Source organism: Amphiura filiformis, chromosome 15 (genome assembly GCF_039555335.1).
Source record: "Amphiura filiformis chromosome 15, Afil_fr2py, whole genome shotgun sequence".
NCBI classification, from domain to species: domain Eukaryota; kingdom Metazoa; phylum Echinodermata; class Ophiuroidea; order Amphilepidida; family Amphiuridae; genus Amphiura; species Amphiura filiformis.
Window position 1 is genome coordinate 23,890,256 of NC_092642.1, and position 25,432 is coordinate 23,915,687.

Sequence of the window (25,432 nt, forward strand, 5' to 3'; positions counted from 1 at the left end):
TTTCACAAACATGTGTATCTGTTTAACCCTTCGATGTTTTCTTCTCATATAAAACAAGTCTAAGTCTAGTAGTACCAGGTCATAAGCAAGATCAGACCTACCAAATGCGTAACAACCAGAAGTAACAAGAAATAGCACACACTGCTTGTGTGTAGGTAAGCACAAAAGAACTGGCCAAATTCTTTTGTATATGCCTATTGTGATTGTGCAAGCGTGACCTTGTGTGCAGATACACTAAGATGCACACTGCAATTTCAGCTTTTCCATCTATATCTATATTAAGAAATCTATGTTTTTGCTAACATGAAACCCTAGAATTGATATTGAAACTTAAATGTCATTAAAAAAATTCATAATGACAACATAACATAATAAATCTGATGAAATATATTGTAGGCCTATAATAATATACATGTTAACCATGTTAACTATAGAAATCAAAGGGTATTACATGCTTTCTCTATTGGTCCATTGTTAAATATCTCTGAACAAGCATCTTGAAAAATGGACTGATCTGGTAAAAAAGGTCTCAAAAATTATTGGAAAGAGCTATCCGCTTTGTTTTTTCAGTACTTACTGCCAATCACATGTTCATTAGTATGTAAAAGTGTTAAGAATAACAGTGCAAAAATACTGTTACTACAGGGGGCAATTTAAGCAGAAACTTAGCTTGTAATCACTGTTGAAGTCAATATTGAGTAGTGGACTGATCATGGGAATCATCTCACTCTGAACTCCTGGTGCATTTTTGTCATCCTAAAGATGTTTATTTTGAACTTTATCATTTGTTCATTTCATATGATAGCGTTTTGACCGAATTTTTCACACTTTTCACATCCAGGTGTGAGTTTAACAAACTTTCACTCACTTTCATAGGGAACCATTACATAACATTACTCAACAACAAAAACTTCATTCACAAAAAATAGATCCTTACACAACTTAATCTTTGCCTCAGCGACATTGCTTAGAGTCTTAGCTTTTCTGTGATACCCTATTTTGGGAATTATCTTCAAATTCTCTTAGAAAATTGAAAATAGGTGAGGCTGCATGAGCTCGGTTGTTACGCATTACAGGCCCATATGAGCACTTCGTTAAGAAATTAAGTGCTAATTAAGCAGCTAATTAAGAATTTTGTTTTTGTTTTTTTGGCTGAAATATATACTTAGATCGATTAGATCGATGTTAATAATTGTTTAGACTGAATTCTACCAATTAAAAGATCAGTGGTGGGTACATAATGCAATTGGTAGGTCTAATGTTGCTTATGATCACCAGCAATCCATCAGAGTGCTGAAGAAGTCACGAAAATTACACGTAAGTGTGAAATCAATTTGCTTGTGTGAATCGGTTAAAATTTACACCAATATTAAGTCCTAAGGCATGTCAGGGAGCTCACATAGGAACAAAATATTTATCTTGAGTAAGCAGTTGGACAACTGCATCTTAGAAACATTTTTATGGAGGTTATCAGGCTACACTATGATACTTACTAAACTTTTGGCTTCAGTTTTTAACCGTTTCCAACATACCAAATTTTAACCGAATAACTTGTATTTTGTAGCCAAGATTTAAGAGTATAATCATGGGTAATTTCAATATCCTGGCACGTAAGATAACAGAGATGTGGTGGTGGAGGTAGAACTTTTTGAATGACTCTCGTATAATTATTTTTTATTATTATTATTTTATTTATCTCAGCTCTCCTCTTCCACCGGGGCAGGGTTTAACCTTTTGCACTACGAAGGGAGTAAGAAATTTGAAGTGCTCGTCCAGCAGTACATGGAAAGTAAATATAGGTCAAGTGGTAGTCTGTAGCAGTGGTCAGTAGGCCATGTGAATTTTGTTACCACATAAAAATATGTTCACACTCGAACAATGCCTTTTGTTACTTGTGATCACCTATTGTTAAATTTTGCAAATAAGAGAATAACCAAACTAAATGAACCAGGAAACTGTAAAGGTTGGGTAATAGTTGTGTGTGGTACTGGTGACCTTGACAATAATAAAGTATAATACATGTTGGACGTGTGTTTTGGAATTCCAGTAATAAATTTCCATTATATTCGTTGACTCACTGCATGTTGCATGCATTTTGGTGACACCTCAATTGGCAACATCATGCAGCCATATGAATCGTTTCATATGATTTGGTAAAATTACCAAAATTGGATGTAATAACTGTAATTTACTATATCATTCCAATTTCATTTACTCTCAAAGACTATATGATTGAACTTCTGTGTTTTGCCAATACCCGGTACTGCGTACAAATGAGAAAATAAGTTTTGATATCTCTATTGGCCGAACTGACTACTTGTATTGTGTAGGACTATCTACTGAAGATGACAAAGACTTTGGTTCCTATAACAGCTGTGTTCTTGGTGGTAATTGGAAGCTGCTATGAACAATCAGGTAAGTAATCTTTTATCATCTTTACAATGTTAATAATAATGCCAAGATTCAACTCAAGTTTTACTCCTGATTCCAAAAAAAATGGAGATCTATTTTTTTAAAAATCTTACAGCCTCTGTTTTGGCAAATGAAACCTATCTCAATTCTAATGCTAACAGTGCCACAGGGGTATTGGGGCATGGGGGCATGGGGGCATTGCCTGTGTGGAACCAGACATAGTCTAGGGGAATGGCTGTCAAATTCTGCATACTTAAAACCCAATCCATGGAAAAGTTCAATGTAAATGTTTTTCTTAACTGCACTAAAAAAAATTGTGGGTTTGCTTTTTATGGGGGGGGCTTTTATATAATGCTGCTGTAACATCGCCACCTTTTTTTGGTGGCGAGCTCAAGACACACGACCGTATATCACCTGTCACTTGGTAGCCTTGCAACATGTCTTATGGCGTGGCCCATGGCAACTTGATGAATTGTTTAATTTGAATTAATCAATTTTATATCATAGACTGGTAAAGTTGTCATTGTCCCCTATATTCTAACCAAATACATTTGCTGTAGCCTTAGTAACGGCCAAATATCTACTGCAAATGAGGTTTCTAAAAACAGGTATCTGATTTTCCTCCTCCCTTTACAGCCTACATCTGTTTAACAAATGGCGTACTTGAAAATAAAAAAGGATGATCTTAAGTTGGAGAAGCGAATTGGCACTGGAGGTTTCAGTGCAGTATTCCAAGCCAAATGGCAGGGTCAAGATGTAGCAGCTAAAAGACTGAATGAGCCTGATCCACATGAGGTTGAAGTCCTATCCAAACTAGATCATCCTCATATTGTCAAGCTCATCGGTTTCTCTGATGATAGCTTAGACCAATATGTTGTATTAGAGCTATGCAAGGGTGGTACTCTCCGGTCCTATCTTGACCTGCAAAGGTCCCAAAAGAAACGACTCCCTACAGAGCTAGTTTATGACTGGGCTAAGCAAGCAGCCAAACCTATCCAGTACCTGAAGCAAATGGAGTACATTCACAAAGATGTGAAATCCCCGAACTACTTGATAGCTGAAGGAAACATCCTCAAACTCGCCGATTTCGGGTTAGCTAAGAAGAGTGCGATCACAATCAAGAATGCAACAGAAAGAGCCTCTCTCCCCTGGATGGCCCCAGAACTAATGACAGATGAAGTCCTATCTCCTTTTTATGACATTCATGCCTATGGAGTGGTGGTCTGGGAGCTGTGGACAACAGAAATTCCATTTGAAGGCTCTGATGCTCCTAATACCATCTGGAGAATATGCAATGATGGTGAGAGACCGGTGATTCCTCCCGACTGCCCTAAAGCTCTGGCTGACTTGATGAGACAATGCTGGGATAAAGACTGGCATAAGAGGCCTACCATTGACCATATTCTGTTGGTGGTAAGTAGGGTTTTTTCCTAAAATTTTGCTAAAATCATATAAAATCAGCTTTTTTATGGCAACATTTATTGATTTAAATCTTTTAAAATTCAGAACAATTTTCAAAATATGTTTGCAAAATATTATCAAATTTTTGCCAGATGTTTCAAGCTTTCAGTGATATTTATAGTCATTATAGTCTCAGTGATATTTGTAGTCATTTTAGTCTCCAGAAATACAAAAAAATTTAAATTTAAAATTCCTGACCAATCGACCCTAATTTTGTTTACTGTTAAATGAGTATGACATACGCCACTAAGGAAAACACAATTTCACTTTGTAATGATAAGTCAAATTTAATTAATTTATTAATTAATAATTGATTAATTGATTAATTAGCTAATTTTGACTGCTGAGACTTACCAAAATGAAAGAGAACATCATTATAAACATAAGTGCCAATTAAAAATAATGACAAAAAATCACTAAACCCCACTATGGAATGAAGCCGACTAATTAATATCACTATAGTAAGAATTCAAATTGAATGAACGCAGCTTTTTACAGCTGCACTCGATCCAACCGCGATCGTATATTGCGTATTTCAAACTAGAACGCAAACGCACGACCTTGGATACAATGCTATCCAATCACGAAAAGTGCGTTGGCATGGTTGATTCACTTCGCGTTACTCACGCACAGTTACACACGCTGGAGTACATCGCGCAGTGTACGCAAAAATTCGTCACGCTATTGAAAGCTGCGTTCATTCAATTGGAATTCCCACTATAGATTAGAGGTCATGCTATTTATTTATTTTTCATACAAATGTAGGGTGAGTAACTTTTCTGTGTATATCTATTTTTTCACTCTATTAGTTGACATCTACAGAGAAGGAGCACTTTCAGCAGAAGCTCATTACTGGATCTTCTGCGTTTGGTGCTCACAAGGTCAGAAGATTGAATTGATTTCATACAACTTTTTCCTTGAATGTCCCCCAATATGTGTGGTTTATTGAGCAAGGAATACCCTTACCCCTGCCTTCATACAGTGCTTTGATCAAAATGACCCTTTTACACGAATCTTTGTTCACGGATGATACCGACTGTTCAATGAGCGGTGTTTTGATTTAGGATTGCGCATATGTCTAGCCTTCAACTGTTCTCTTTTGACTTTATCATGTGGTATAGCAGTTCTTGGAATAATTTTTTTTAAATATATCTGATTTGAATCAAATAAATTGATTTTTCTTTATTTTTTTTTAAATCAAGAAAATCGCCAACCCTGCCATCATCACCACTCCCCCCCCCTCCAAAAAAAGGAAAAAAGAATAAATAATATGCCGACATTTCAGTTCAATTTGAACTTGAAAATTTTGTTTGATGCATGGATAGTTTTGGTGAACTGACAGTGGGAATTTTGTCTCTTTTATTTCCTTAATAAATGTTTAGAGGATACCAATGGTGTTGTTTACAGGTATTTTTTCTTGATTTTTTTTTTAAATACCACATTGCGCATTGAAGTTTTTTGTATTCAAAAAAGAAAAAGAAAATACATTGCACATTATACTTTTCAGACCTGCCAGTGGAAACAAACTTGTTGTTTGTTTGTTTTTGGCCTGAGGCCACATAAAATTGATTTTTTGGTTCTTGTTTTTTCAAAGAAAATAAAAAGGCTCTTTTTATTTCAATGTGAGATTCTGAGGGAAAAAAACCCTCTTAGAGTACCACAAAAAGACTTGAAAATGATCCTTCTTCTCTAATGAACTATCTGCATAAAGATTTCCTATAAGTATTCCAGTCTTAAATATTTTGACAAATCTTTTTGAAGAAATCTGACTAATCTCAAAACTTGAGGCAGTGGACGAGATCCAAAAAATGAATTTTATACAGGCTAATGGTGATTACTAGTTATTACAATGTAGGTGAAGTGGTGGTGTGGTATGGGAAATTTTCACATGTGAAGTGTCATAACACTGAGAGCACAATAGTTTCCTGTACAATACCAATGCTGAACCTAATAACAAATATAGACTAGGAGCCCAGACCATTTATTCAGCTCATCAGACACAAAAGGTTTGATGGCCTGGTTATGTTAGTATAGGGCCAAGATTCAAAATTCCATATTGCTGCGGGTCACAGCCTGTACGTTTAGCCTGGGGTCACAAAATAGGGGCCAAAAAATGCATTTATTCAGCTCAAGAGACACATGGACAAAACTTGTTGGATATCACTCCCAGGAGGATACTTTTCATGCCTATAGCAATGACAGCAATGTGGGCCTGTACGGGGGGCCCAGACAGTAGCCCCAAAGGGGCCCGCCCATATGGTGTTATTCAGCTGAAGAGACACATGGATGAATCTTTTTGCATTGGAACTATTATACATTGGGGTGCACAAAAATACCAATGACAGCAACTTTTTCCTGTACGGGGGCCCAGACAGTAGCCTCAAAGGGCCCGATGTCCCATAACCGATTTATTCAGCTAAAGAGACACATGGATGAATCTTTTTGCATTGTGACTATTACCCATTGGGGTTTACAAAATACCAATGACAGCAACTTTTTCCCTGTAATGGGGCCCAGACAGTAGCCTCAAAGGGCGCGATGTCCCATAACTGGTTATTCAGCTGAAGAGACACATGGATGAATCTTTTTGCATTGTAACTATTACCCATTGGGGTTTACAAAAATACCAATGACAGCAACTTTTTCCTGTACGGGGGCCCAGACAGTAGCCTCAAAGGGCCCGATGTCCCATGCCTGGTTATTCAGCTGAAGAGACACGTGGATTAATCTTTTTGCAGTGGAACTATTACCCATTGAGGTTTACAAAAATACCAATGACAGCAACTTTTTCCTGTACGTGGGCCCAGACAGTAGCCTCAAAGGGTCCGATGTCCCCTAACTGGTTATTCAGCTGAAGAGCTAGAGACACATGGATTAATCTTTTTGCATTGGAACTATTACCCATTGGGGTTTACAAAAATACCAATGACAGCAACTTTTTCCTGTACGGGGGCTCAGACAGTAGCCTCAAAGGGGCCGACGTCCCATAACTAATTTATTCAGCTGAAGAGACACATGGATGAAGCTTTTTGCATTGGACCAATGACAGCAACTTTTTCCTGTACAGGGGCTCGGACGGTAGCCTCAAAGGGCCCAATGTCCCATGTTAACACCCTATTTGGTAAGTCCACCATGAGTTAAATTGATGTACCAGTGCTGAAGGGTCGGCGTCAAGTCTACACTACATCAAAAGGTCAAAGATTTTATGAAGCTAATAGGAATCTGCAACCAGATACACGCGCATTTTTTTTTGCAAGCGCTCATTATCTTGCAGAACTTGCAAGACCACTCAGCCTGCTGTTTGAGCTTTTCTTCTTCAAGGGGAGTTTTCCCAAGCCAATGGAAGACTGCATCTGTCATCCCTATTCACAAGAGAGGTTTGAAGTCTAATCCACCTATGTACCGCCCCATGTCTGTTCTGCATCATCAGCAAGATCGTGGAGGCTGTTGTACAGAATCCACTTCAGAAGTATCTCCTTGGAAATATATAACTGATATCAGATAGACAGTTGCGATTTAGACCACAGCACAGCACATATTCTGACCCAAGTATGGTCCAACTCCCTGGACCGAGGCAACATGCTGCGTCTGGTTGCCCTGGATATCAAAGGAGCATTCGACAATGTCTGGCCATTATGGCCTTTGCTCGAAACTCATAGCAAAAGGAGTATCCGGCAAGCTGCTCAGCTGGATTAGGAGCTGCCTGACAGATCGTTCCATCAAAGTTGTCTTATCTGACCAGTCATCAAATACTTCCTCCATCAATGCATCAGTGTCCCAGGGGTTAATACTGGGCCCACTTCTGTTCCCTGTCTTCATTGATGACCTGGGTGATGATAGTAAAAACCAACTCTACCTCTCATGAGATGATTCCACCTTGTTTTGTGAGATTACATCTAGAGACAATATAACATAACATAACATAACATAACATAACATTATACATAATAGGCATTTATGGAGCGCCATAAAGAACGAAGTGCTTTTATTTACAAGAGAATAATATATGGTACATGGACCAGAGACATAAACTAATACAAACAATACAAAGCATAATACATGTCAAAACAATTTTGATAGGAGCATGAAAAAACTACTTGAACAGGTATGTTTTCAGATTTGCTTTGATGGAGTACCCCAGCTTCCCTGATGTCACGAGGTAGAGAATTCCATATCCGGGGTGCACATGATTCAAATGAATGATCACCAGTACGTGGATTGGTTTCGGTAGAAGTGTTTTGTCCTTTGACGAATTAACGAGTGGCATACACAGATGTTTTAACCGAAATCAGATCTGGACGCTATGATGGAGATTGTAAATGGAGGCATTTGAACACGAAGACCAGTAGTTTAAACTTGATACGTTCGCGAATTGGCAGCCAATGAAGGAGGCGTAGTAAAGGAGCACTGGGAGGTCTCGGCCAACAAGCAACAAGGTGTTGCAAGCGTGTTAAGTCACCTTCATTGGCACCATAGAGCAAAACATTACCATACATGTAGTCAATCCGGGAGATAATGAGCGACCGAACAGCAAGTTTACAAGCATCTTGTATTAAGTAACGGCGGATGCGTAACAAATTCCGGAGATGATATCTAACACATTTAATGATGGAAGACATTTTGGACTTTCATACTCCACGGAGGATCGAATACGATGCTAAGGTTCCGCAAAGACTTAGTTGGTGTTATTGTTACATTACCAAGAGTCAGAGTGATATTATTAAGTCGGGCATGGATCCCCGAAGAAACAGCAACGAAAAATTCGGTTTTAGCCTCGTTTAACTGCAATTTGTATAAAGTCATCCACTGCTTGGGGAGCGAGTTGGCTGTGGTAGTTCCCTCGCCTTGCACCACTGAGGTCCCGGGTTCAAGCCCTGGCGCGCCCAAGGACTCATGTGCACTTGGTTTATCCCGATTCCATGCTCGCTCTCGCAGAGTTTTCTCCGGGATCTCCGGTTTCCTGTATCGCAAAAATCGGTGATTAGTTGTTTGGTTATCAAAAACTTCCTTCACCCAATGGAATTTGGGGAGCTGCACAGATAATGGTGGATGTTACAATCTAAAATGCGGATAGGTGTGCGCCGTTCGGCAGCAACTGGCCTAGTTGATGCGATCTGATTGTGATGATTCACCATTGCAGCGAAATTACAGTGCTTTGAGTCCTCTAATATCTAATCTCAGATCAAAGCTAATGTAAATTTGCGTGTCGTCGGCATAATTGTGAAAGTAGACACCATTTGCACGAGGAGGTTTTCCAATCAGGTGAGTGTAAGCACTGTATCGATAACACAACCCTGAGGTCATTACTGCTAGCCTGAACAGAGACCTGGAGAGAATGAGGATCTGGGCAGACAATGGAAGGTGACCTTTGAGCCATTGAAATTTAAGGCAATGACAATATCAATAAAGAGGAATCTAACCAAGCTAGATCTTCTGTTTGGACCGCCAAACTTGCTGAGAAGGAGGAGCTGGAGATCCTGAGAGTCACAGTCGACAGCAAGCTGACCTGGACAAGGCAAATTTCTAACATCTCATCCAGAGCAGGACAGAAGCTGGGCGCTCTGAGGAGAGTTGCAAATAAACTTGATGTCAGAGGCAGAGCAACCGTTTACAAGGCCAAAGCAGTGTGATGGAATATGCCTCACTGTCTTGGATGAGTGCCACCACCACCACTCTAGGATTACAAGACTCTATCCAGAGATAGACCCTTGAATCATAGACGCTGAACAAGTACAAAGCTGAACATCACATATCCCCATCAAAGGCGTCAAGTGGCTACAGCAACAGTCCTCTACAAAATGCATATCAGTTTGTGCCCACCAGATCTGATTAAGGCACTGCTACCAAAGCCATTTGTAGTCAGAAGAGCTACCCATGGACGGGAGGGGGAATTACGGGCCCGGGGTTAAAATGAACGCACAGGCCCCTTTGATCAGCGATGACATGCAGGTCTTCATAAGTGTGTGTGTGGGGGGCGGGGAGAGGGCATGTTAATAACAATAGTGGCGTAAATTTCTTTGTGACATTTTGGTGTAAAATTCTTGAAAATATGTTGAAGCGGAGCGCAAGTAGCATGTTTAGATGCCACATGATATTAAGTTTCTTGAACAAATTATGGGATTTGACAATTTCAAGCTCAAATAATCAAAATATGAACATTGAAGGGGACAAATGCGTGAAGTGCGCACAAATATGTAATTTTGCTCCCAGATTGAGATTAATTACTTCAGCGTGAAGGGCAGAAAATTTGCCAATTTCAACGCCAATATTAAGTTAATAATCAAGTACAAGTATGCACATTGAATTGGACAAATGTGCGAAAATTATAAAAGTAACGACTTTTGCTCGTGAAGTGCGGAAAATTGCCAATTTCAAGCTAAAATGAACAAATATGAACATTGAAGGGGACAATGCGAGAAGCGAGCTAATATTTGCTTATACAATGAATATTAGCTTAAATTTGGCAAGAAACATTCATTTCCATAACATTGGGCATGGGGGGGGGGACATAGACTACCTCAGGATTTACACTAGATTGACAAGTTCTTGATTTGAGGCTACTGTCTGGGCCTCCGTACAGGAAAAGGTTGCTGTCATTGGTATTTTTGTAAATCCCAATGGGTAATAGTTAAAACGCAAAAAGATTCATCCATGTGTCTCTTCAGCTGAATAACCAGTTATGGGACATCGGTCCCTTTGAGGCTACTGTCTGGGCCCCCGTACAGGAAAAAGTTGCTGTCATTGGTATTTTTGTAAACCCCAATGGGTAATAGTCACAATGCAAAAAGATTCATCCATGTGTCTCTTCAGCTGAATAAATCAGTTGTTGGACATCAGGCCCTTTAAGGCTACTGTCTGGGCCCCCGTACAGGAAAAAGTTGCTGTCATTGGTATTTTTGAGCACCCCAATGGGTAATAGTTCCAATGCAAAAAGATTCATCCATGTGTCTCTTCAGCTGAATAACACCATATGGGCGGGCCCCTTTGGGGCTACTGTCTGGGCCCCGTACAGGCCCAAATTGCTGTCATTGCTATAGGCATGAAAAGTATCCTCCTGGGAGTGATATCCAACAAGTTTTGTCCATGTGTCTCTTGAGCTGAATAAATGCATTTTTTGGCCCCCTATTTTGTGACCCCCAGGCTAAACGTACAGGCTGCGACCCGGCAGCAACATGGAATTTTGAATCTTGGCCCTATACTAACATAACCAGGCCATCAAACCTTTTGTGTCTGATGAGCTGAATAAATTGTCTGGGCTCCTAGTCTAATATATCATACCACTAAGTCATTCTAAATATTGAAATAATTTTAATTAAGGAGGCACACAGGATCACTAATTATCCATTATTATCCACCTCATAACTCGAAAACTATTTATGTAAAGTATATAAAAGCATATACATTTTTTGAACGGAAATGAGCTCATAAATCCATTTAAAATGTCAGTTTTGGGTCAAAAAGTACGATTTTCGAGAAAATCCCCCAAAACGGCTTTTTTGACCAAAAATTTTTGGTCTGCCATAAAAAAATTATTTGAAAATCAAAAACTGTAAAACATGAATTTTATTAATTTAGACAAATAAATCTAGAAAGTGTTTTTTTATTTTTTCGAAATTTTGCTTAGTTTTTTTAAAATATAGGCAAAAAATCAGTAAAAACATGTGACCTGTGTTCAAATTTTTGAATCATGGGTGATAAAAAATGTTCTAGGCCCTAATTTAAAAAAATGAAAAAATACTATCTAGATTTTGCCCATATCTAAATGTTTGACTTTAAAACTTACCTCAGTGATGCTTCATTTAGACGCTATGACGGACCAAAGATGGTTAAAAGTGGTCAAAAATGAACTTGCCGAAAATCGCGATTTAGAAAAATACAGCGGATTTTAGGTCCATTTTTGAAGATTATTCCATAAATATATAATCCGGTGACTTGTGATGTTTGGTCAAGTTAGAAAATGTCAAGGGGCGTCCAACTGCAGCAGATTGGCATTTTTTTGGTGATTTAGAAGGTAAAATACACAATATGACAAAATTATCCGTGCACATTCGGCAGATGTTTATCCACATGGAGTAGCCATTTTATTTACTGTCAGTCTTGTTTCCATGGTGCAGCAGAGCGTCCGCAAGGCCAGCGGCGTCGCGTCGGCGTTGAGGAGCGACTAGGCGCAGCGGACAGACAGACAGGTTCTGTGAATAAGTTGCACAGTGCATGGTCGTGTTGCAGCGAACGAAACCATGATTATTTCACAATTTTGTCCTGTTCCGTATAAAAAAAAGATCATACTCTATATTAAAATTTGCGGACATCAGAACATTAAAAGTAGCATAGAATAACTGACAAGCAATTATTTTAGCAGATAATCAGGAAGTTTTATGAAATGAAGAATAAATTGAGACATAATCATGATAATTGCGATTTCTGTTTTGTCCTAACTTTCATAATTTTGCTTTAAAAATGTTTTTTCGTTTTTGGTGATTTTCTTTTTCTTTTCTTTTTTTTTGGTGTTGACAAATATTGCATTTTTATGTTCATTGTCCTTTTCTGAACCGCAAACATGATGTTGTTACTACTCGTTGCTTTTTTCTTTTTAGTTGGTGCTTGAGAGGCACCACAGCGGCCCGTCCGCGCCAAAGATAGGCATTTTAACGCCCGTTATAGCTAGGCCTACACCACAGGAATCCCAAGTAAAATTTTAAAAGATTCTGATGTGTCGCATTACTCAATATTCCGTTTTTGTTTTTGTAATTGTTTGTTGTTATCATATTTTATTTTTAACTTTTTACGGAATATCAAACACGTACAAAAGTCATAGGCCCATTCATGATAGGCCTAAAGCCACAATAAAGTGGTAAAATATTTTGTACCGCATAAAAAGTGAATAAAATACAACAACAAAAATTTAAAAAAGTGTGTCTGGATGTTGTTGTTTTCAATCAAATAAACGTGTAAAAAGTGGGGTAAAAGTTGTAATATGTCTTGAATAAACTTCTTGTAAAACGGACAAAAGTAGGCCTATATATATGTTAAACGGGCAAAACATGGAGAGGTCACAAGAAAACTGAAAAACACGGAAATTGACATAGCCTAACAAAACCGAATTTCAAAAGTAGAAAACGGAACACTTATGTCTTTAAATTAGATTGTGGTTTATGCAGTAGGCCTACCGTATATAGGCATCATGCTATAAAGAGCACTTTAAAACACTGCATGAAAACATTCACAAAAATACTTTAAAGCAGTTTACCTGTTAAAGTATGCAGAAAACATAAACGTGAAAGTTGAAAGCCAGACAAACATTGCAAATAAAAAGGCCAGTGGCATAGCTGGGATTTTTTCCAGGGGGGGCAAGCCTGTATGGGGCGGGGGCCCAAATCCACCAAACGAGAATGGGGGTAGAGTGCGGTGGTGCGGCGCACCCCATCGAAAAAGAAAGTGTACTTTCAAAGAAAAGTACACTTTCAAATATATCAAATAAAAATAAAAAACAAACAAAGGTAAATACGTTTAAATTTGGCAATACAGTGGCCCAAGAGAGAAAATGGTAAATCGGGTTATTAGGCCTACTGAGAAAAATTTGCTTTTTTATTACTTATTTGGTGTTAATAGAAATGAATTTTGGCCATAATTCTTGATAGCTTCCTGGTTAAATTGCGCACGAAGCGCGCTAAAAATTTTCCAATTTCAGACAATTTTAACCCAAAATGAAGGCCAGTGCGCGCGAAGCGCGCAAAATTTAGTAATGTTACCATATTTCGGTCCAAAACATGGTGTTTGGGGGAACATACGTACCTTAGGCTATTTGGTCCATCTGGTCTAATCGTAAATTCGGCCCCAAGTTTGAAATAGCTCAATGGTAAATGACTTAATCGGCCAATTTTGTGTCGATACTGAAAATTTTCGGTTGGGGCATGCTACAAGAAACATGTTGGCCACAGCCTTCTTGACCACCTTTTTCGACTTTTCTTTTTGGGTTGACCATTTTATTGTTTTAGTCAATATACTCTTCCTATAGGTGCTTTTGTGCAATTAGCATTTCAAAAGATTTATATTTCTTTGTCTTCAAGAAGTCATTACAAGTATATTGTCGAGTATATGTAATAATAATCGTATGGCCCTACATATCGTAGGCCTATGGATTCCCTCTTTCTCTTTCCCTTCTCTTCCCCATCTTTTTCCTGTCTCTCCATCCTTTCTCTTTTTTCCCCGCACTAGGGGGGCGGGGGCCCAAATAAACAATTCTTACCAGGCTTACTGACAATAATTGTATGGTATTGCAATATCGTATGGATTCCCCATCTCTTTTCCCCTCCTCTCCCTATCTCCCCCTCTCTTTTCCCCTTCTCTTCCTCTCTTTTTTGCTCTCTCTCTCCTTTTTCCCCTTTTTTTCCTTCGCTAGGGAGCGGGGGCCCAAATAGCGCTAGGGGGTGCAGGGTCTGAGGCGGGGGCCCAAATAGACAATTTTTGCCAGGGGGGCAATTGCCCCCTTCCCCCCGGCAGCTACGTCACTGACAAAGGCATTAGGCCAAAACATTCGCAAAAAGTGTTGTAAAACCAAAAGCTTTTATCGCAATCATGGCATATGGTAGACATAATAGGCCTACTAATGGAAATGTAGTTAAAATGGATTATGAAAAAAGCACGAATTTGCGTTTTCGATTATATTTCTCGTTTGAAATTATTATTTAGCATTAAAACATTCATGAAAATGCTTTCATAAACGCGTGCTCGCTATGCCGATTTCAAATATCGACATTTTTACATAGAGTTGTAGGCCATAATGCCTAGATGGTCGATATGATGTATTGAAATGTCAATGTTTTTGACATTGCGTTAATGGTCAATCAGGAGTAGAGAACGTTTGAAAACGAATCTTAAATCCGTGTTTTAATAACACTTTGAAACATTATTCAGGGCCTTAGGTATCTAATATAGGCCTACTGGTAATAACTGCTTGCCTATTTTTTATGGTCTTCAAAATTAAGACGAGACTGAACGACCGCAAAGGCCCCCGAACCAAGGCTGAGACTGCATAAAATATAAGCTAATATATACTACCGTAAACGTTCGCCTAATGGCGCTTTTGGATTCTTAGAAATGTGAGAGCGCCATCCTTGTAAAATCTCAACAGCATTAAGGATACGTGTATGTTAAATTGAGCAACCTGGACATAATGCCTCAGAAAAAAATATCGTGACATGACCCAATACTTTAGGTCACTAGGTTAGTTGCTAGAGCAGCAAATGTTTTGGGGTTTCTTCAGGTATTCTTTCTCAAAGTGCCATTGGACTTAATTTGTAAATCGATTCATACGTTATACTCATTTTGGTAAATCTTTTTATAACATTGTAATTTCTTCATATTTTTTTTAATACTCTTCAATTCAAAATTACACCCTTCTACTGTCTGACCGGTTAACTCAGTCGGTAGAGGGTGCGCCTTGAATGGTGAATGGTACTGGTTCGAATCTTGATTTCTGCCCCCACTTTTATGTGAAGAAGGGTCAAGAAATGTTTTTGGATTTTGTCCCCATTTTACTGAAAGCGAATATTGTGAATTTTTTTAATTTAATTTTAATTTTCTTATTTTTTTATAGATAAATAGGCACTGCGAACAAACGGCAACAAAAACCGCTGACAAAATTTGCTCCACCTGCTACCTATCAATGCGTGATATATTCCACTACATTTAACAGTTAAATGACCTTTGAAAAATAGAACGGCCTCAATGTTTCAAATTGTGTACATGTAACTACATTACTTTATTCATTTATGCATTATAAATGATCAGCTATTTTTTCTTTTCTTAAAAGGATCGAACCCAAGTAGATCAGACCATTGATCATATAACTATCAGACCACGAAGTAGTTACGTAACTCCGTGATGGTATCGGAACCAAGCACTGTTTGTATGGCGATCATTACGATCACGCTATTTTGGTATGCCTTTTTCATGTTTTTTGTGTACTGATTGTTTCGATCGTGGTTCATTACTTAAGCGCGTGATCCCGTTGACATAGTAACATTGCGTAACTTTGATACCGGGCTTCGATATTGAATAGTTGTTGAGTGCACATAATATGGAAAGCCATTGGGGTATTGTGTGCCTTCCAAAGCGCCTTATAACATGTTCTCATTGTGTTGTGGAATCCTAGCCAGTATTCAATGATAGCTATAGAGGCCTTGCGTTTATCGATTGGCTCCAAACAAAGGATTTGAACCGGTTTCTTCCCGTAATCATGGCGCAGTGCAGTCCATTCAATCAAATGTTGTCATCAACCTATTTGATCGTAGTGCATTTTGTTATGTGTGTGAGACGAACGGTTGCGGTAGATGCAATCATGCTTTTGTTGAATGCATTTGAGTAGTCCGCCATATTTACGGGATGATACGTCATATGCACAGCCTCTATTCAGTTGGTCCATGGAAATAGTAGATGAGAAGGAATCACAACTAACCATCATCAAAGTTCCAAACACATTGCCGACATGTACATTGACGTTTCTATACACGTCAACCACTATAGTTATATCATAATCCTCGGGATTATATCCCAACACGATGGTCATCGGTGACGTAACATTTCTATGACTTGAGATTTTCAATTCTAAAGCTGCAGTCAAGCGACCAATGCTTATGGACTAAATGCGGCCTTGTGAGCAGGAAAGGGCGGGAAATATGAATGCATCATGGGACAGATGGGATAACATAGCCAAAAATAATGCCTTGTGGGAAGGATGTATTACCAAAATCGGAAGTAGAAAGTCATATATTTGAAACATTTAGGGGCAAATTTACCTATGTGGGCGGTCTGGGGCACATGTGAAGGCAAATTGATAGAATTGATTTTCCGTTTGTCTTATGATAGAATCTGTTCCCATTGTTCGGAAACAATCGGAACAACTTGTTTTATACCTTTACATTTTAATTAAATTTGGGGTCAGCGAAAATACGATTATCCTTACAAAATGTAAAAGTTTTTTAAAAGTGTCAACGTATTTTGATTAAATTTCCCAATATTTGTATTGTTTTGACTTCTCTGCATCTGAAAATGCAGAAATCTGTTACAAATGTTTATAAAATCCAGTCTAAATGAGCGTTAAAAGTGCGCTACATCAACTAAGGTCACAACAACCGGTTCAAAATTTGTTTGTGCCAAAGATTTATCGCTATGAATTTCCAGTTATGCTACCAAATCACGCTGATGGCGGCAATATGAGTGTCCTCAAAAGGGAATTTGTTGAGTCCTCCATACTGCAGTTACTGTCCGTTTTCCTATACACAATACACAGTGCTCTCACCATTGACGCGTGACCCTACAAATGATCTCGTTGGAAGAATGGGCACTTGGCTAGTTAACATCACTGTGTGAAAATAACCAGCCAATATGTTAGGTATTCTCCAAACTTCTAGCAAATATATTTCTCTAACATGACCTAAAATTACAGCTAGGTTAGATGTTCAGAAATAGTCGCACTTTTGTAAAATATGAGTGAGGGCAAGGCATAGCTAGCCAACTCCCGTGTTAATTGAATGGAGATTTGACCGAAAATATTGGTATCGGACCGCTCACTTCTGAAGGATGCCACAAAAAAAGCGGTACAAGCTACATTTTAACTATTCTCTGGCAATCATCATGATGAGTTTCTTATATAGTATGCGAAATTGGGTACTGTAGGTGATTGACAAATGGTCGCACTTTTCTGATAAATAAGTGACAGTGAACATGAAATATCAGCGCCCATAAACCCAAGTTAGTAGCTAGTTAGTGGAGGCCGTCACGGGACTGATTATTGATTATTGAAGTGCCTTATTAATAGATATCTCATACGATTTAGGGCAAGAAAAACAAACCGGGATACTTTTGGAGACATCATCATCATCATCATCATCATCATCATCATCATCATCATCATCATCATCATCATCATCATCGACATCATCATCATCATCACTTTCTACATTTTTTCTAAACAACATAGGGCCTACCGTTTTAATAAGATTTTTTTCTTGAAATGCATGTAACTATAATTATTGTTTAGAGGGTGATGAAATAAAACATCACGATTTTCATCACAAAACAAAGTAATAGGCCTACAAAGAAATACATTTTTCAAGAGTGATTGAATAAAACATCACGATTTTCATCACGGAACAAAGTAATACATAAGACATTGTTTGTTTGATTGCAATCAACCGCGACAGTTCGTCTCACACACATAACAATGCACTGCGATCAAATAGGTTGATGACAACATTTGATTGAATGGACTGCACTGCGCCATGATTACGTGCACGGTTCAAATCCTTTGTTTGGAGCCAATCAATAATTTCACGTGCAGCCTCTATGCAAATTAGAGTTTACACACGCTGCAGCTGGGGTAATCGTCCGAAGCTTGTTGCCGTTAGTGATCGAATGCATGAGCTTATTTGCTTTACTGAATCGATTTACTGGATTAATTTCCTGTTAACTGGGTTTAATGCCACAAAGGTCGAATCGCCTTTGCCATGGACCATGACTGCATCATGCTTCCTTTGTAATGAAGAATAGATAAGCGGGATTAGTCACAGGCGATCGATTTCGTTGTGATTCCTTCTCATCTACTATTTCCATGGTTGGTCGTTGTATGATTTTGTTCGTTCACTCATTCAAATTTTATTTATATCATTTGAAGACTGAGCCTATTATGATACATCCTCCGTGGAACAGTTTCAAACAAATATAGCTAGGGATTATTGGGGCAGAGGTTATCTTTTGAATCCTCTTAGAGGGCTATCATTTTTTTTTTTTTTTTTTGGGTCCCAAATTTGCAAAAAGTTCTGCATCAATAAAATTGCGCACCCCCTATGTCGGCAACAAAAATGTTATGATCCCAAACCCCAAAATTGTATTGAAATCAGTCTTTTTGAATAAAATAACACACTTTCTGTGGTCATCGTGTGACTCCATACATTTTGGTCATAAAACATTTTATGACCCCCTCCTATTATTCTTTCCAAGACTTTATGACCCCCGTATATTTGGGACTCCCCCCCCCCCCTTTCAAATAAAATGATATACCTCTTATGATCACTGATGCATAGGCAAGGACACTCGCGCGAATTGAAAGACTTGTCGCACATAACAAATGCCTATACAATCAAATAGGTTCATTACAACATTTGATTGAATGGATTGAGTTACTCTAAAATGAAACGATAAAAACAAAGAATCATGAAAAAAAGACACATACAAGATAAAATAATAAAATTATATAAACAATTTTAAAGATGAAATCAAGAAAATAGAGAATAAAATTTCCTCAAATCAGAAAAAAAACATTGACAGACATCATAATCTGTCAGAAATTACTGCATGAGATTCGAACCATCAATCTTCTCCACAAGTTCTCTTTATCCTCGCACTATAGTCTAATGCTCTGCTCACTGGGCCACAACGTATCAGGTGAATGATTACCGCATTATCATGAACAAGTTTGTTCGATCTTGTTCATAATTGTATGTGTCGATAGGTTTCACCCTTTAACTACACGTACCCTTAATGATCAGTGATAATAGTCGGCTTTTACAGGGATGGCGCTCTCTCATTTCCATGAACTCCATAGCGCCATTAGGCGAACGTTTACGGTATAGGCCTATATTCTTGTCCAACTACACCAACTTGGTAAATCAAATAATAACAATGAAATGAATGAATGAATGAATTAATGAGTGAATGAATGAAATAAAACAATTTTTTAAACATAAAATAATAAGCCTAATGATATATACTATATGGGCTAAGTCTAGCCTACTAGCAAAATATTTAGGGCCTACGTTTTCTAGTATCAACCAGATTGCGTCATCATTACAGTGCTTCTTACGGGTAACTACTTCTTACAGATAAATTTCATCTTTTCAAGTTCAGAATGAAACTTGAAAAACAAAACAAAAACAAACAAAAAATTCAATATTATGTTCATATGAAAAAAACCTATAATTTATACCACTATATCAGCACTTTTTTGGCGAAATTTATCGAGTAGGCCTACTGATTCTGGGACGGGGACGGTGGTGGTCTGTCGGCGCGCAGTTTCGCAATGCAATGGTGCAAGCTTTACCTACCTCGGAAGAGATCAATACGATAAAATACGGTAGTGATCGCGATTGGCGACTCCAGCGTGTCTTTGCTAGCTGTACGCCGCAGTACGCGTTACGACAACGCGATCTATTGCGGGAAAACAATGATTTATTTGCTTTTGCATTTTGACAAATTTTTAATAAAAAAAGGGTCTTTAAAATAGCTTTTCTTATGGTTCAAATTTTAAGATTTCTTTAAAATCTTTTAATGACAAGATAAAATACGGTTTGAAGATGACATTAGTGATGAAAACTCAATTTTGGCCATGTAACACTTCAGTGATCCTGTGTGCATCCTTAAACTTAAATAATTTTAATTAAACTTTTTAAATGCTTAAAAACTTACAGTTTTTAAATTAAACAGCATTTAAATTGTTGCCAAAACGAAAAAACATTACAAAAATTGGATGACTGTTCTGCGTATCATGCCTCGCGTGCATTTTACGTGCCTGGTATACGCAAATTGCCTTTATATGCCTATCTCGTCGTATATACGCATATTGTGCTTACGCAATGCCCTCTCACTGACTCGTATACCATGTAAATACGCACCCACTGACCAGATAGGAAAATATAATAGTGGTATGATAAGAGGCAGTATTGTGCTGAGCCATTGTTGTGTCAATCTATCCATGTAGATAAATGACTTCAACATATTGTACAAATTTCAATACTTGTGATTAAATTTGGAGTGAAACACTGTTACCCAAAATTTTCAATCATTTATAAAACTGCTTATCATATCACAGTCAGTGTCAAAAACAAACCTGTCCTTGTTCATTCCAAAACACATTTTATTTTACTGTTAATTAAGGCTATTATTATGCCCAAAAAATATGTTGTTAAAGCCTCTGTTTTTCATTGCTGGGTGTATCCAGAAACAAACATCCCTGAGGTGCTGAAAGCACCTTTTGAAATTGACAGAGGGGACAACCAATACCGGTAGGTTTTGACTGTTTCAAACATGTTTTTTGTAGCACTGTATCATGATCTGGAGATTATCCATTAAAATTTCTATTAAATAAAATATTAAATTTGTAATAGGCACAGATCCCTGGGTGTTGGTGCTTCCTCTGCACCCTGGATATGCCCCAATCTACATTGTGAAGAAGATCATCAGTATATTCATTAAATTTATGATCAGAAGTACTCAAATATCAGTTCATTAAACTAATGAAATAGATTAGAAGTACATTATTTAATTTTTACACAAATGTAGGGTGAGTAACTTTTCTGTGTATACCTATTTTTTCACTCTATTAGTTGACATCTGCAGAGAGGGAGCACTTTCAGCAGAGGCTCACTACTGGATCCTTCATGCTTGAGAAGGTATTTGGCAAAGGTCAGCCTGGTAAGCTGTCTTGTGCTATGGGCATTGAAGTCAGCCCTACAGGAGATGTTGCTGTAGCATCCCGCGCAGCAAAGATACAGGTGTACAATGCAGAAGGACAACACAAACTCAGTATTGATACTACACAAGGACTGATGCCTGGGACACAATCATGGCCTTGGAATGTCACTGTCAGCACTGAAGGAAATTATGTTATCACAGATGGCACCAGATTCATTAAAGTGTATGATTCTTCTGGTATGTATAAAGACAGATGGGTTGCCATATCACCTGAAAACAAGCCATCAAATACTGAAAATACTACACTAATAGGACTGACAATGGATAGCAAGGGTCAACTATTGGTAGGAGAGGTCAAACAGAAGTATATCAGCAGGCATAGGCAAGATGGATCTCACATCACTAGCATCAAAGTAAACATTAAGCCATACTTTCTAGCTGTGACATCACAAGATACAATCATTGTAAGTAACTATTGGAATTACGTACAGATAGTGAACAGCACAGGACATATGCTACATACATTCAAGCCTCCATCTCATGTGACAAGATGGTATGCTTATGGAGTTTGCTGCTATGAGGACATCATATTCATCTGTAACAATAGGTCACCCAGCCATGGAGTCCACTGCTTCTCATCATCTGGTGAATACCTGAGATCCATTGATACCAAGGACTACCCTCACTGTCTTGCAATTGGGAAGAGAAAACTGTATGTGACATATCATGATAGAGTTGAAATCTATTCATGTGGATAAAGGCATCCATGATTAACATTAGGCTTTGACAGATGAAGCAACAATGAACCTCATAGTGTTTATTTAAACTAAATAGATACTTTATTACAAGAATGTACACCAACAAGTATGTGATAAGGCTCAGTAAAAACACAAGTTTGTTTCCTAATAGGTCACACACATTTTGTTTTCGGAGCAATTTTATAGCGATTGCTTTTTATCTGAGAAATCCAGAAACAATTATATTTCCAAGCAAAATAATAATGGCACTAACACATTTTTCAAAAGATTCTTTCTCCTATATTTTGCTTTACAAGCAATATGAAATCAGCAATGCAAATCAAAAAATATAATTTTCCTAAAACTTATAATTTTCATATCTAACCCACTGATCTGACATTATATATTTGTGATTTGAGGCATATTTGTGACATGATCAAGGGGAATGAGTCACATGTCGGCCCTGGTCGAAAATGAGTTTTACACATGATTCTAAAGAGGACATTTAGAGCTTTCTGAAACTGAAAACCCCATGTTGATGCAACTTTACTTTGTGAAGTTACATCAATTTATCAATTGCTGAAAACAATATAAAACAAAAGAATTTTAACACTTTCTTTGCCAATATCTCAAAATCAATATTAGCGACATCCGACTCATATCCCTTGATCGTGTCACATTTTACCATAAATCCTGACTGTAAAAATATAAAATTTAAAAAAGGATATCACATTTTGGTTTTCAGACCACCTATGGATGGGAAACAAACTTGCTTCAGAGTTTTTTTAGCCTAATTGTCAATCCATACCAAGGAGGGGGCACCAAGGAGGGGGGTACGAGGGAGCACCAAAGATGTGACAGAGGCTGGAAGCAGCAACATAGAGCAGTTTTAGCCGTAACAAGTAGTTATACTCCCTATGGACAACATATAGACCTGATCTGTAACACAAGACTATTAATCATATTCATGCACATGAAACCCTTGTCTAGAGCCGGGGTCTAGAGTCCGAAGTTTTCCGTTTTACGGAAAACGGAAGAAAATCACGGAATCGGAGGTACAACACGGAAAATGACATTTTCGTATGACGTGACACAAATTGTTAAAAAATAAGAGAAATAAATATTAAAAACAATCATGAGTTGTGTATGTCAATTTTTATGATAAAAACACTGTTTAATAATACCGAAACTAGAGCGGTTCTCGGCTTTCGCGGTTCTCGGCATTCGCGGTTCTCGGTAGTGTGGGTTGGTCCGTATGTGACGTTTCTGTTCAGAACCTTGTGTGACCCTCCCCCAGAAAAAAAATCATCCGCCACCACTGGTTATAACAAGGGCCTTGTAAATGCAACTGGTGAGACAGAGCCTCGAATGACGTTTGTGTTTTCAGTCTGATTTCAGTTCCCTAACAGGTACAAAGTTTACGCATTATCATTAGGCCTACCAAGTATTGTATGTCCTATAATCTCTTATGTATGACATGGATCTTTACCATGATTGTGCAAGCCAAAAAATATCATTTCAATACCCCAAACATGCGTTAAAAAAAGACCATGTTTTACACATGCAGCCTCAAGTTTAGACATATAATTTAATTTTCCCTAAACCCTCATGCACGGGAAAAATCATGCCGCCACCATTGGTTATGACAAGGGCCTTTTAGGGTGCACACCAGTAAATAACCCCCACTGACTTTCTGTACAGACAGGGGCCGGAAAACAACTCAGTTCTTCAAAACTTCCCTTTCTGCAAGCAGAAGGTCAGATGACTGACATCCATTGTAAAAATTAATATATGGATTTCAGGATTTTTTTCCAGAAATATTGTAAAAAGTTCAACCTATAACCCATACAGCTAACGCCACCTCACAAACAGCTTGGTGTTTCTGAAATGTAACACATTTTGAAAGTCGTCATAAAAAGTCGGATCCTGCTAAATTTACACAGACAATCTAATTTACAGGCCTAAATGATGATTAAATATGAATCAGGGCCTAATAGTTGCCTTTTAAGCCTTTTCTAATGTATTACATTAAGTCATATTGCACATTTCCTCGTTTCAAATACTGTTTTTTTCCCTTCCATGGTGTAGCTAGACTTCTCCGTACTCCACTTGCCAATTGTGCTTCTGGCTATTGCATTTAAGCTTAAAACTCCGATTATTATTTGTGCACAATTGATAGATTTTCACATCTAATCTTTTCAGTCACCGTCGCCCTCTGTTTGTTAGCTTCCCAAGTGGACTACTGACTTTGGATTGCGGATAACTTTTTAACACGGGATTCTATGGAGAGTTAGGCCAATTTCTGGCCTAACTAAAATTGGTCATGATGTAATGCATCTTTAAATGAATCTGGCTTGTGATTGGTCCCCAGATATCGTTATTGATTGAACAAATTCATCAGGATCGGTAGAGTAAACTAGTAAACCAGAGTTCGTAGTATCTGATCCAAGAAAATGCACTTACTGTGTGCGTTTCAACAACCACTGTTGTCTTTGTCAACACTTGATGAGGAGTGACTGCAATCTACTGACAACCAACGCTAGAGGGATATGTAAAATCAGGCGGTTTTTGGCGATTTTAGCCATTAAGCCCCCACCGCATAAATCTGAAAGCCCCTCTGAGCCCCCCCCTCCTGGAGACGCTATTGCAAAATCAATGGAGAGAAACTATACTACCTTGTTTCTTAATAAAATGTAACGGGTACATCAGGCAACTGTGAGAGCCAAAAGGCCTCAAATTGAGCAAAGAAAGACATTAATTTTCACGTGCATTTCAACCAAGACGCTTCATTAGTGGTATTAAGCCCTTAATGTCATATTATCATGACCGTTTTATTTTGTTTTATGTTAAGGGCTGGGGTATGAACGTTTGGACAGTATTTATTGTGGGACATTAGAGCACATCAGACATATCGAATTGCATTCTGAATACTAAGAATGTCCTGATATCAAATAATTTTGATTTTTGAAATTACAATGTAATACACATTTTATGGCAAATCATTAAAAATTGATATTTTTGATATATAACAGTCCTCGAAGTAAATTTTATAAATTTAATGATACATTCTTTAAGTATATGTAGCTGGGAGGAAAGGCCGACGATCTATTGAAAATTTTGACCTTTCGTATTGAAGATATGGATTCCCCCCCCCCCAAAAAAAATAGGTCTTTTTGGGAAATAAAATCCATATCTTCAATATGAAAGGTTAAAATGTTCAATTGATCGTCGGCTTTTCCTCCCAGCTACATACACTTTAAGAATATGTCATTAGATTTATAAAATTTACTTCGAGGACTGTTATATATCAAAAATTTGAAAAATATCAAATTTTAATAATTTGTCATAAAATT

The 25,432-nt window shown here is 37.9% G+C and overlaps 2 protein-coding genes across 2 annotated transcripts in view; one reads left to right on the forward strand and one right to left on the reverse strand.

Moving 5' to 3' along the window:
- LOC140170822 (uncharacterized) overlaps positions 1-25,432 on the reverse strand; it is a 116,271-nt gene that overhangs the window by 37,622 nt on the left and 53,217 nt on the right. The gene's annotated exons all lie outside the window — the stretch shown is intronic.
- On the forward strand, positions 3,356-22,100 carry LOC140171983 (mitogen-activated protein kinase kinase kinase 7-like). Its single transcript, XM_072195330.1, has 2 exons — positions 3,356-3,825; positions 21,255-22,100. The coding sequence occupies exons 1-2, from the start codon at positions 3,424-3,426 to the stop codon at positions 22,098-22,100; spliced, it is 1,248 nt and encodes a 415-aa protein (XP_072051431.1). The 5' UTR covers positions 3,356-3,423.

Bases quoted from the DNA above. Each gene is read 5' to 3' on its own strand.
- LOC140171983 (XM_072195330.1), top strand. From the start codon at position 3,424: ATGGAGTACATTCACAAAGATGTGAAATCCCCGAACTACTTGATAGCT. The intron at 3,826-21,254 runs GTAAGTAGGGTT...TCACTCTATTAG, and splicing joins TTGACCATATTCTGTTGGTG to TTGACATCTGCAGAGAGGGA.